Raw genomic sequence first — 13,634 nt, forward strand, 5'->3', positions numbered from 1 at the left:
AGGACAAAGTGTCTGTGGAAGGCCTGGACTGAAATGCAGACTTGGCAGCCAGTCAGTAGTGTTATGAAACAAATGCTTGATGGAATGAATTTGCCATTCTTGACCTGGTTTCTTTTCTGGCAGACTGCTCATTTATGGGATTTACCTCAGTCGAGTGGAGGTTGCCATTGCTGTGTTAGACCTCATTTCCAAAGAAAAGGAGGACGTTCGCCTCAAGCTGGAGGTGAGACACCCGACAGAACAAGAAGCCCTTTAATGACACACACAAACACACAGAGAGAGAGAGAGAGAGGGGGAGAGTGTTTCCTAGATTCCCAGTGTCCTCTAGTGTCTATTTTGTACACTACACATGTGGTACATCATGGATATGTATTGCTATTACGTTTTTAATCGTATAAATGCTTTCGAAAAAACAATTATGGTGATTAATGCGAATAAATAAGAGAATAACGAGTAGAGTATATCATATTCATCTTGGCATAAAAAGCTGTCTAATGCTGGGTTTCTGATCATTTCAGCACCCACAACTGCTTTAACAAACCAGAAGGTATAATTTATGGATAAACTACTTAAACATCACACTGGATTATCTGATCATCTGTTGTTTGGCCCCATGCTTGTGTATAATGTGTGTATGATAATGAACTGTACCTGATGTTGTTGTGAATGTTGTATTTGTTCTAGGAATGCTCCAAGAGGGCCAATAATGGGAAGTTTACGCTGAGGGACCTTCTTGTTGTCCCCATGCAGCGAGTCCTCAAGTACCATCTGCTTCTTCAGGTAGAGATGATGTGAATTAAATATTAATATGAATTCAATATTTCTATAATCACTCTGAATACCTAAAATTCAAATGCAATGATTGCTCAGACAAGCCAGGCCATCTTGTGTGTGCAAAGTCTTTTTTTCATATTCAGCTTTGGCAGATTTAAATTCTGAAGTCAAGTTTCATGTTGCTATTATAAAAGTGACCACTAGATGGCGACATTCTCCACACATTTGCTCCGCGGCGTCCCTCTGTAGCTCCACACTGCACAGACTGTCAAGACGATTGTGACAAGTCATTTATGCCTTTATGCCTTTTATTTATTACACATCTCAACAAAGTACTTCCAGAGGTATTTCAAGGATGTCTGTCTTACGATTTAAAATAATATTACAAGTGTGAAAAGCTGCAGCAGAGCACCACGAGGATCCAGAGTGGATATGAATATTGTTTTCCAGGGAAGCAGCCTCACAGGGCTCAGTCACTACGTCCACCTGCTGTATGGTGCAAATTACAGTTAAAGCAGAAGTCTGTAAGGTTATGACAAACGACAAAGACAATGAGATCGACTCCCTCCTCCCCGTCATAGCTGCTGGCCCTCAGTCCTGCCACCTGAGAATATGAGACATGACTGGCAGCTGACACACCAATGCCCCCTTGTGGTAAATGATGGTACTTTGTGGGGTTGAAATGTTTTTCCCAAATCGTATTCCTTTTTTTTGCCATTTTGTTTTTATAGAAGCAAACATTTTACATGACATTGCGCATACAATTATAGGATATTTTGGAGATCATTTTTATACAGAAAGAGGGTGGGGGGGGAGTAAAATAGGCAATATGAGGTACAAGTAGATTGAAATTGAAACAGCCGGAAGCCATGGCTGCTGGAGGTTTGTGAGAACATGGCTCAGTAGAGTGGGCGCAGAGTTCAGAATGACATCAGTGATGTTGATGCGATTATCTCTTAGGGTCAATAGTGTTTTTACAGGATGATGTCGAACAGCAATGTAGGCTAATACCAATCGTACCGTAGGCTGTGGTAAAGAGAAGGAGAGAAGAGAGGAACAGAAACAAAATCATATTCCATCAGTGGGAGGCGCTACAGAGACGTGATTTATTTATTTATTTGATTTTTTACAGCGTGGTCAATGTATGGATTCAGAACATTCTTTACATTTACAATAAACTAAGAACACACGTATCAACCTGTAGCTTTAAATACACGTTTCTACCATTGAAATAAGGGTTAATTTAATAAAACTGTCTGTCTACCAATAATGAGTGCAAGAAAAAGCTTTTTGTGGCAGAAGCTATGATTTGAATGTCATCTTCATTATGCCAGCAATCCATGGAGACAGCAGAATGGTGCGCATACGCGTGTTTGCATGCGTGTCATTCTCATTCATCTCCTCTTTTCTGTCCTCCCCCAACAGGAGTTAGTCAAACACACTCATGACACCGCTGACAAGAGCAACTTGAAGATGGCTTGTGATGCCATGAAAGTAAGTGCAGTGCTTGTGGTAAATGGTCGGTAATCATTTTGATTCCAGCTTGTTACCAGGCGCTGCTTTGGCACATCCTTTGCAAGCGTCCACGCCACTCTACTGTCAAGTGTTGTTAGATAGAGGAAGGTTTTTAAACATTCATGTCTCACGGCTCCAAATGGCTGTGAATAGAGAAATCATGATATTTACATTACATTAGTCAGTGCTGTCCTCTCACTCCCCCAGTCCCCTGAGGGAAGCAGATGATTTGACAACTCGTCATCAAAAATACAGGAAATAACTCTTGACAGCCTGGAAGGTTTGAATTGTACAGAAATGGTTTTGTAGCTATTTCTATAATTCTATAAGACACACTTCAACTGTATTTGTACACATACCACCAAATTAGATAGACAAGGATTGCTCCGATTTTTGTTTCCATGGCAATATACATAAATGCACACTTCAATCTGCAAGACTTTAATGTTAAATTTTAACAAAAAATTAAAGAAATAAATTGTGTTTGTGTCTGTGTGTGTTTGTGTGTCTGTGTGTGTTGCCCAGGATCTGGCCCAGTATGTCAACGAGGTGAAGAGAGACAATGAGACTCTGAGGGAGATTGACCAATATCAGAGGTCCATCGAAAACCTGGTAAAGCCAAATGTCTTTGCTATCTTTCTGCAATTGTTATTGTCCATTTTGCGAGAGCATAAAATGTCAGGAGCACATTTTCTTTCAGTAGACAATCAGTTTTACATGTAACGTTTGATTCGAATGGCCCAGTCCTCCTCCTCCTCCTCCTCCTCTTCCTCCTCTGTCCTTGTGCATTTGTCTGTATACTAGATTTCTTTGCTCTGAAGTTTCCTCTGAGAGATAATAAAGTAAATCTTTAGATGGCGCCCACATAAAAACATCTTTTGGTACCAATTTACAAAAATTGGAACAGAAGAACTCTACTGAGGAGGTTATGTTTTATGTTATGTTGCTTTGTGTGTTTGTTTGTTAGAAGGATTACTCCAAAAAGCTTTTTGAAGACACTGGGTAGAAAGTTGGGATGCGGCCCAGGGGGAGCCCCTTAAATCTCTGTGCCTGTGCCACCGCTTCTTATGACAAATAAAGCCATTAAATCCTATTGCTCTAAGTCTTTTTGTAGCATCTCTGTCTGATCTTTAAATCATTACAAAAATATACTATTAGACAAGGTTTGTTCGGCCTTGGCGGAGGAATCCACTCAGACGAGGGTCCGTGTTGTTGTATAAACTGATTTTGGCGGCACAGGCCTTGAATGTGAATCTCAGAGAAAGCAGCACATCATTTGGAGGTCGATCACCCGGCATAGAGCCGCTGCATATGAGTGAGAGGTGGAATACACATAATGCACAGAGGCAAGAGCCGCCACGGGTAAGTATGGTAATAAGAAAGTCGAAGAGAACAGCAGGAGCCGAATGAACTGACACAGGCAGTAACAGCAGGTTGGAGCAAAGCATCAGCCGTGTCGTGAGTGAGAGCCTGTCACATCGTAGAGACCACCGCGTTCTCTTCATTCAACTGGGGCCGGTGACTTGAATGAACGCCGGGGCATCGCAGTATGTGGAAATGATGCCTATGACATGAATGACTTCCTAGCTGCAGGTGTTTATTTCCACCCCTGCTCTTATTTGTCACACAGAATCAGCCTCTGATCAGCTACGGCAGGCCCAAAGGAGACGGGGAGGTCCGCCTGGTCTCCAACCTGGACAAGAGGAAACAAGACAGGTAAGACACGCTCGATACCAGAGAGCAGGAAAATATCAAACACGCACATTTAAGTCTTGAAAATGAATCAACAGCCGGAACAACACGATGCATTATTAATGGATTGGTCGTAACGGTAATGTGACGAGATGAACGGCTCCGTGTCGTTACAGGCACATCTTTTTATTCGACATGGCCGCCGTCGTTTGCAAGAGACGCGGCGACAACTACGAGATGAAGGACGTGCTTGACCTCAACGTCTTCAAGGTCACCAACAATCCCATCTCTGACCGAGAAGGCAAAAAGGTCAGGCTGCCATCCTTTGTGGCGTCTTTACCTTCTGTACTTGTATCTGATCTGTGTAAAGCAGAATTAATGGATGCCTAAAAGGAGAAATGACAAATGACTTCTTATCCGTTTTGTCCTCGTTCCTGCAGAATCTCATTTTGATGCAAAAGCCCACCAGGCCCACTTGTGTCTCTCAGTTTATACAGTATGCTGCTCCCCCCCCCCCCCCTCCCCGTGTGGGAGCGTTCACAGGCCGTATTGTAGTGGAGGGGACTTGTTGATGTCTTGTTGATGTATGCCCACAGATGGTGTCTTCTCACTTCACCGCTGATTGCTAATGTGAAAGTGACAGCTTGCCAGAGAGAGACGGTGCTGTGGTTTTGTTTCAAAGCGAAGCCTTTGTCATGCTCGTTTATGCTACTGCGCAACAATGGTGTGCATGTGCGACAGGGTGTATTTGTGTGTGTGTGTATGTGTGTGTGTTTGTTTATGATATGTACGTCTCCTTGATTGGTACCGACAGTATGTGGTGATGGTGTGTATGGTGCGTCTGCGTGTGTGAGGTAATTTCAGCATTAATGATCTTGCTGCTGAACATTCGATGGCACAAACATGTAAATCTGATGGCCACTTTTGGACACACACACACACACACACACACATTCAGAGGAGCACATAGTCACAGATGGATACTGTACGTCTACAAAACACACACATATGATGCACACACACACACACTCACTAGATGCTAATATCGGGTGATGAATGTGTTTGGTCCTTCAAGGCTGCTTATAGCCATATATCATTCTCTACTAAATGAAACTTCAGAGTGTCTGTGTGTGTCTGGGTGTGTCTGTGTGTGTCTGGGTGTGCGTGTGTGTGTGTGTGGCACCACCGTGCGCCCACACAGTCCTCAATGATTTAGTACTCAGCAGAGCTTTAAAACACTCAGGACCGGCCAATGGCTGACTGGTGAAGCCTGTCACGTTTCTGTCATCAGATGTGACACAACAAGCCAGCGCAGTGGAGAGTGGAGGGAGTGGAGTGGAGAGGAGAGGAGAGGAGAGGAGGGGAGAGGAGGGGCCGCAGACCCAGAGGTCAGCGACCCCCAGAACAATGCGTCCGAACCCCAGAGATTCTGACCCATAACGGCTCCAACAGAGATGCTGGGTGGCCTGTGGCTGACGACTCTCTTTCTGTGTGTGTGTGTGTGTGTGTGTGTGGGTGGGTGTGTTGGGCAGCTGCCACAGTGACATAAAGAGTTGTCAGTTTATTAGGGACACCTGTAAACCTGTACATGCTGCCTCGATGCAGCGAGGTGTGGATTTACATGATGAGTGTGTGCTGAGGTCATGTAAGTCCAATGTTATGGTCGTGTTTTTGTTTTGGTTTCATTTTTAAGGACATTTTACTCTTATGGCAGAAATACCAAAATATTAGACACACTGGTCAATACTACGATTTGATAAATGCCTTTGAGCGATGTCACCTTCATGACACACACACACACACACACTCACTCTGTCTTTGACCTCCACAGTGGTGCTACAGATTCTACGTGACTCACCAGCAGGGACACACTGGCTTCGAGGTCTTCTTCAAGACCAAAGAGCTGAAGAAGAAATGGCTGGATCAATTTGAAATGGCTATGTAAGTACAGCAGGAGGAGAAATACTCAACCTCTGTGTGTGTGCGTGTGTGTGTGTATATATGTGTGTGCCTGTGTGTGTGTGTGTGTGTGTGCGTGTGTGTGTTTATTTATGTCTCATTGCAAGGCCAAGAGAGGTGTTGACTCTTTCATGTGCAATGTTTGATTAGGTCTTAGCTGTAATCAAGCACACACCGCTGACAACAGTAAGATAACACACACACACACACACACAGAGAGAGGGGGGAGAGAGAGGGAGGCAGAGAGAGAGAGAGAGAGAGAGAGAACTACAAAGACTCAACTCTGCCTCAATATTTCTCCTCGTCAGTGCGTTATGGAGATTTCTCTCTTGTCTTCTCTTGGTTTTCCAGGCAGATCTCCCGCCTGCCTCCTTTGTTATGTTGATTTGAGAGAATACAGTTGTTGTTTTGACACTCTGATTGACTGAACAAATGCTTTTGTGTTTGCGGGTTGATATCTATAAAAACAAAGTCTGTGCGAGGCCCCCCTTGTAGCGCCGGCTGAAGACACTCTTCCTCACTCTTACATGGTGTGAATGTGTGTTTGATAAAGCAAAACACAACAGAAAATCCATTGAAACACAACTTTCTGTATCTTCAGCTGGAATTGAGGAAAAAGAGTTTGTGCCGTATAACGTTGATGGATTCGTTTGACGATTCGGCCCTTGCATTTCCCTCCAGAGCTCTCCGCTGTGTGTAATGTCTACTTGCGTGGCAGTAGTTTGTGTTGGTGAATTACACAGACGGAGCCGTTCAGGAGGTGGAAATTGTACCTGGGAGCATGTGGGCCTCACTCAGGCTGCACTCAGCCTAAGTGGCCGCAGACTGCAGCTCATACTCAGAGAGACACTTTTCCATTCCACATTCACAGATGCTTATTTTTTACACGTGTATTTGAGAGCCAAACAGTTTGGTCTCTTGGTCATGTGTACACTGACATGGGAATGTGTGTGTGTGTGAGGTAGGTTCAATGATTGGTTTGGTCACAACATTCACTTTCTGTTTTATTATTATGGTCAATAATGAACTGAGCACTAGCACCTCTCCTCTCTCCCCTTTCCTCTCTCCTCTGTCCTCCCTTCTCTCCTCTCTCCTCTGTCCTCTCCTATCTCCCCTCTCCACTCTCTTCTCCTCTCTCCCCTTTCCTCTCTCCTCTGTCCTCTCCCCTCGCCCCTCTACTCCATCCCCTTTCCTCTGTCCTCCCTTTTCTCCTCTCTCCTCCCCTATCTCCCCTCTCCACTCTCCTCTCCCTTTTCCTCTCTCTTCTCTCCTCCCTTCTCTCCTCTCTCCTCTGTCCTCTCTCCCATCTCCCATCTAACCTCTCCACTCTCTTCTCCCTTTCCCTCTCTCCTCTTTCCTCGGTCCTCTGTCCTCTCACCTCTTCTCTCCTCTACCCTCACAGATCAAACATCCGTCCAGATCATGCCGACCACAACGGCCATCAGTTCAAGATGCACACCTTTGAACGCATCACAACCTGCCGCTTCTGTCGCCTCCTGCTCAGGTGAGATTGCGGATAAGCAGGAAGATTTGGCAAAGTACCGGTTGAGGAAATTTCTTGGAGAGTGCTTTCACTGTTACGCCGCAGCTTCTTCTCATTCTGAGCGACGCGGCACATAGAGGAAGAGTCGTTCTCCTGCAGTTGTAAATCATCTTGTCTTTTTTAAATCATTCTCAGATTGAAGTTTGGAGTAGAACACCTTGACATTTTGAATTCCAAGCTTCAGACATTTTTCTTCAGGGACTTCAGGGAGAGGGGAAGGTTTTTTGCACACAGCTCTTCAGTTTGCTCAACCGGCTTCTTAGTTTTGTGTTTTTATTGGAAGCAAATGGGTTTTACCAGCTGAATGTAGCTTGCATAATTTTTCATCTTGAACGTCTGACAGAAGCCCGAGGTCTTCCTCTGGAGCAGGCTGTAATACTCGAAATTGGCTGTGTGTGTGTGTGTGTGTGTGTGTGTGTGTGTGTGTGTGTGTGTGTGTGTGTGTGTGTGTGTGTGTGTGTGTGTGTGCGTGTGCGTGTGTGCGTGTGCGTGTGTGTTATTGTCTCCAGGGGCATCTTTAACCAGGGTTATCTCTGCCTCAAATGTGGCCTGGGGGCCCACAAAGAGTGTCTGGGGCGCCTGGGAGTCTGCGGGAGAACAGGTGAGAGACGAGACCTCCCTCATTCACCTCTTCAAACGTTTTGGATGCTCTGTTCAGTTACAGCGCCACCTTCAGACCAAAAATCAACTCAACTTTGAAGACAAGATATTTCAAATGTCTATGTCTAAATTCCTGTGATGATGTCACTGCCTGTGTGGAGTGTTAGCGTGTTGAAGTTGAAGCTCAGGCCTGTTGAGGAGCTCTGTGGTCTGTATGCACTGTGTGGCCTTGTGAGGGCCAGCAGAGGTTGACAGGCTGAGGTTGTATGTCAGACACACACACACACACTCATACTGTATGTGTCACTCATACTGTTTTCTCCTTGTGTCTGTCTCACCTGACTGCAGATTCCTCCAAGCCGAGCCCCCCGGTAAGACACACACACACTGTTATTATTGTTATTGTGAAGCATTTGTCTGTGTGTATTTAGAAAATCAAAAATGCATCTGATTTTAAGAATAAGTGCTTATTATTTTACTACCATGAGTGTAGAAGCTGTGAGGCAGCATTGTCTTCCTCTCCTTTGTTGACAAAATGTCTGTTTTTGTTCCGGGTAGAAGCGTCTCTTTGTTACTCTTTCACTTTGTAACCGTGCATGCAGAGTGTGACTCATCCCTCAGGTTGGGACGCCCCTGTCCCAGGTCTAGTAATGAGCTCTCTCTCTCTCTCTCTTTGTCTCTCACCTCCTTTCTCTCCATGTTTCTGTTTTTGCTTCTTTTCTTTCTCACTTGCCGTCTCGCTCACGTTGTTCCTGCCGCCACAGGGAGCCGCCACGCCGCAGGACCCAGGTCAGTATGCCTCTGTGTTTAAGAACCCTCCTTAGACTCCTTACGCTGGCCACTCTCAAGGTCTCACATACTGAGGAAATACAAACACTATTATTTGATTGGCAAATGTATTTGAGTAAGAATAAGCACTTAATAATAGGATGCAGAAAGAATCCTTAACCAAAGCACAAAAAGCCTTTTCCCCTCACCACATGCCGCGATGCCTGAACCCAGGACGGCACAGCGATGAATTGGAGTGGGTGGAATCATTAAGAGAGCGGCTGGCACAAAAATACTTCCAGCGCTCTATGTGCCTCTACCTCAGCCCACTGAGCTGAGCCTTTGTGATAAATCAATTTCCACAAGAGGCTTTATAAGAAAGACAGCCGTGCTTATTGTTCTGATTAAAAACATGAATATGAAAACATTCCGTTTATCTAAGGTCAGCGTCAGCTAATAGTTTCCCGGGGCTGGATTGCAGGGGGGCCGTAGCCGGAGGGGGGTGGGGGGAGGGGGGAGGGGGGTGCAGAGAGTAAGTGGCTCTGTCTTTGAAGCTGGCAGGAGTGTTTAGTCTGGGGCTTAGCTGGATGCTCCTGGCTGTTTGTCTGCCACTCAGAGGAACAACTGGAGTCACAATCTGCAGAGTGGAGGCGGAGCTGTGTGCGCTCCCCAGCAGAGCGTCGCAACAATGGAGTCGCTTCAGCCGGCCAACCTCCAGGCTCACAACGCAATTATCTCACGTCTGGTTTACAAAAATGCTTTCTTCTATGGTTTCTTTACATTGTGTTTGACGAAAAGTGACGCTGCCCCCCAGTGGACAGACATGTGCCTGCACCAGTGTGACACAAAACACCAATGTGAATGACTGTGTGCGTGTGCGCGTGCGCGTGTGCGCGTGCGCGTGTGCGCGTGCGCGTGTGCGCGTGTGTGTGTGTGTGTGTGTGTGTGTGTGTGTGTGTTTGTCTGTGTGTGTGTGTGTGTGTGTGTGTGTCCGTGCATCCACTTGACATGCAGAGTCAAAGGCACCAACACGTTTAAAGCTCCATTCACAGATTGTCACAGCATCAATCATACTGAAACCTTCGCATTACGGTTGCATACACACACACACACATAGTGGCCCACCAGTATATTCTGTAGCATTGAGCCTCTTAACCTCTCAGTGATGTCAACAGTGTAGCCCGTCTTGTCGGGGAGCTGCAGCACCTGTACCATTGCAACATTAATTCTAGTTTGTAAGCGATCATGATGGAGCATGTGGGACTCATTCCCGCTCACGTGTGTGTGTTCCCTGTGTGTTCCCTGTCTGGCAGGTTTGCCTAAGATGGTGGTGATCAGAGACTACAGTGGCATCCCGTCTCCTCAGCGCGGACCCCCGCTATGCATTCAGGCGGGGGACGTCATTGAACTGATGTTTGCTGACCTGCACAGCTCCTGGTGGCAGGTGTGTGTGTGTGTGTGTGTGTGTGTGTGCGTGTGTGTGTGTGTGTGTGTGTGTGTGTGTGTGTGTGTGTGTGTGTGTGGGTGTGGGTGTGTGTGTTGCTCGGTTCATAACTCATCTTATCTCAACATCTGTGTCCCTGTGGTTGAAAAAAAAACAAGAATATTTCACCATGACAACAGCAATACTTTTACAAATACGTGCCAGATTGATACGAAGGAATTTGCAAATTAAAGTATCATTGCAGCCATCAGATAATTTGTGATATCTGTACTTTAGGGCTTTATGAAATGATGCGGCGGAAGAAAACAGTACAAAAAGGAAGTGCTCAGGTTTAACAGAAGTGCCTCAGAACCGTGAACCCAAACACAGTTTAGAGGCGCCATCAGCAGTCTCATAGCTCAGGACCTGTTGTGTGGTGATTTATGGCCTACAGTGATTCAGTGTGCGGTCGGGTGAGTCATAAATATTACAGAAACATTACGAGGAGGTTAACCATTAATTAAACATATCAGCTGAAGGTCTGCGTGAACTCCAGTGTAGCCCAGTTACATTACAAATGGGCTATGTGTCTTTTCTGACACTCTGCAGATTAAATCAGAGAATCCACATCAGATGATCTAACCAATTAGTGGATTTGGTTGATTAATTGAGTGCCATAGCGAGGCAATAAAGCTGCAGACACTTTGGCCCCGGGAGGACGTCTTAATGGCGGTGCACAACCTCGTGTACCGGCACATTTAGCAACCATCTCATGAGGTCAGCCAACGGTTGAGAGTGTTTGACTTTATCTATTTTTGAAAGGATGGTGATTTATCTGGAGTCTTGTGGGAGCTTCCCTCGCCGTTTCTCACTCGGCTTTTTTTACAGCGGCACTAAAGCCTCGCCCTCCTTCTGGTCCCGCTCCAATCAGACGGCGGCCTGTGCCAACGGCCCAGCTGGGAGTAGGCAGTTAGCCCGATTTCTCTCCCGCACCACGGTTCCCTTTTCTGTTCCGACGGAGCACAAGGTGGAAGCGAGGACAGAAATGCCAGGAGACTTCTTGCTAAGCCGGTAGAATTGCTAGCGGACTGTCATGGCGCAGACGGGATCCCGGGCATTGCTTGCTACCATGGTTACCCTGCAACTTGGGAGGGGGATATTAAAACGCACTGAATGATAATGCACATTTATGTGTTTATTCTGATGCTATGCATAACGACATGGTAATAAGGCTACTTCATCTTCAGCGTCCCCAGTGGCGCCAGAGGATGGAATTACAGAACATTGAGAATTCATATCCCCTGTTACCCAGAAGGCAATTATCCCCCATCCCTCTGGCAGAACAATACAATCAATCACTGTAATTTCATTTGATCCTTTGGTTGCCGCTTGTTTACGCCAACAGAGTAATAAGTTTAATCTTTATCATACGCTTATCAGAGGCATAACAAATAGAGAAAAAAACCTTTGATGAAATGTTATTACGCAGAATGAATCATAGAGATGGGTAAAGATTTACTTTCCAATCTAGTTACTGCCAGGGCTCGCATGGTCCCAAAAAGCATTTCATAATGTGATAAAGAGGAGGAGGAGGAGGAGAGCGTGAACAGGGCAGGAAGCTCAACCAAAACACGCACACACACAGACACACCCCCTCAACATCTACGTCAGCTCCGATGGACTCCAGCTTGACCTCCAAATCAAACAATAAACTCTCATTATTCCGAGCTTAATGTTGCTGCACAATTAGTCCACTAAAGGTTATGGGATTGATAGAAAACAGACGGAACAAGTTTAGAGAAATATGAGGTCGTTTGCTATTCCCAAGTGATTTACTCTGCTGTCTTTCCTTATTTGTTGAGGGATTTAATGATTTGAATATAAAACTTGTGTTGGCTTGAGGCGGGTTAGCCAAAATGTAATTGTTAGTCTTTAGTGGGAGGCGGGGGAGCTCACGCTGTTTGGGTATTCAAAGACCTGAATAAGATCCATTATTTAGTGTTCAACCAGGCTCTTGTTTTGATGCAGTACAAGTCTAACTGCCGGCAGAGTTTGAACCATAATTAACTTGGGCTGTAAATTAGATGCACTGCTTGTTGTGCACTAATTGCTGAGGATTTATGGAAGCAAAAGAGAGAGAGAGAGAGAAAGGGGGAGAGAGACAGTGAGAGAGAGAGAGGGAGAGAGAGAGAGAGAGAGAGAGAGGGAGAGGGAGAGGGAGAGGTGTGGTTGCTCCCAGACAAACTGTAATGCGATTAACAGCCAATTGCCTTTGCAGGGTAAAACTCTGGCGACAAGCAAGATTGGCTTTTTTCCAAGTGATGCTGTGAGGCCATGCCCCTGTGTAAGTGCACATGTCCTTCCTCATCATCTTCATCATCATTAAGGCATGTTTAATGTGATTACAGTCGAGTCTATGCTGCCCTCTGCTCATGTCAGTCACACTCCTTTCATACCGTAGAATCTTGATTTTTGCCGTTAGAGAAAATGGATCAACTCTCTCTTTTACACACCCCCAGGTCCCAAAACCTGTCGATTACTCCGCCCAGGTCTGGTAAGTGATGGAATCCAATTAGTGTAGATTTCTCATGATCGACCAAAGTGACGCTCATCTTGTGGTATCGATCGCATCGGCGCGTCTCGTCCTCATTATTCAGCTTCATTGATTTGAAGCGCAGTGCAGTATTTGCCTATGTGTGTGTGTGCGGTTGAAGGTTTGCCGGGCTGATGGAGAGATACCAGGCTGAGGTGGAGCTCCTGGACAGAGGGAACAGCACCTACCTGGTCCGACACAGAAGTAAAGTCTGCACCGAATACGCCATCAGTATCAAGTAAGCGACACCAGAGCTTGTTTTCCATTTTTCAATCCTCTCTCTCTCTCTCTCTCTCTCTCTCTCTCTCTCTACACTTTTCATCGTCTGCCTCCCCCCTGGGATTTTATTTTTCAAGCAACTACAGTGTCTAGAGTTTACAGAGAATGTCGGCATAAACAAACACGTACGAGTCGGCGGCTGGCTTTTGAGGTGAAGTGAGAGGAGGATGGCAAAGATCTCACTCACTCCGGCGAAATGCGTTTACCACATGCAGATAACAGCTCGGCACAGCTGCGGTGGCGGCAAAGAACCTTCAAAAGGAACAAATAAATCAGATGGCAAAGTGTCCGGCCTGCGACAGAAGGAGGACGCGCTGTGTCCCATGCAAATCGTCTGAGGTCAGGAAGGTAGAGTGACTTGCATAATTAACCGACGAACCCGCCTCCTCCTAAGTGAAGAGTGGGAAAAGTTGCCGGAGGGGAGGAAGAGCAGACTGCGTGCTCGTCCTCGCCGTGTCCACATTACAAATGGAGCATTCTGCAGACGG

The 13,634-nt window shown here is 45.9% G+C and overlaps 1 protein-coding gene across 2 annotated transcripts in view; it reads left to right on the forward strand.

Annotated features, from left to right (window-relative positions):
• LOC142999305 (guanine nucleotide exchange factor VAV3-like) overlaps window positions 1-13,634 on the forward strand; it is a 32,312-nt gene that overhangs the window by 10,670 nt on the left and 8,008 nt on the right. For both annotated transcript variants that reach the window (XM_076148804.1, XM_076148795.1), the window contains exons 9-23: window positions 124-223; window positions 685-780; window positions 2,200-2,268; window positions 2,815-2,901; window positions 3,920-4,005; window positions 4,158-4,290; window positions 5,813-5,922; window positions 7,343-7,444; window positions 7,993-8,084; window positions 8,432-8,454; window positions 8,848-8,872; window positions 10,165-10,295; window positions 12,553-12,618; window positions 12,794-12,828; window positions 12,989-13,105. In XM_076148804.1, coding sequence (XP_076004919.1) covers window positions 124-223; window positions 685-780; window positions 2,200-2,268; window positions 2,815-2,901; window positions 3,920-4,005; window positions 4,158-4,290; window positions 5,813-5,922; window positions 7,343-7,444; window positions 7,993-8,084; window positions 8,432-8,454; window positions 8,848-8,872; window positions 10,165-10,295; window positions 12,553-12,618; window positions 12,794-12,828; window positions 12,989-13,105 — 1,272 coding nt within the window. The remainder of the gene's footprint in view (window positions 1-123; window positions 224-684; window positions 781-2,199; window positions 2,269-2,814; window positions 2,902-3,919; window positions 4,006-4,157; window positions 4,291-5,812; window positions 5,923-7,342; window positions 7,445-7,992; window positions 8,085-8,431; window positions 8,455-8,847; window positions 8,873-10,164; window positions 10,296-12,552; window positions 12,619-12,793; window positions 12,829-12,988; window positions 13,106-13,634) is intronic.

Source organism: Genypterus blacodes, unplaced genomic scaffold, assembly GCF_046128005.1.
Source record: "Genypterus blacodes isolate CSIRO-AG114 ecotype Tasmania unplaced genomic scaffold, CSIRO-AGI_Gbla_v1 ptg000005l_1, whole genome shotgun sequence".
NCBI classification, from domain to species: Eukaryota; Metazoa; Chordata; class Actinopteri; order Ophidiiformes; family Ophidiidae; genus Genypterus; species Genypterus blacodes.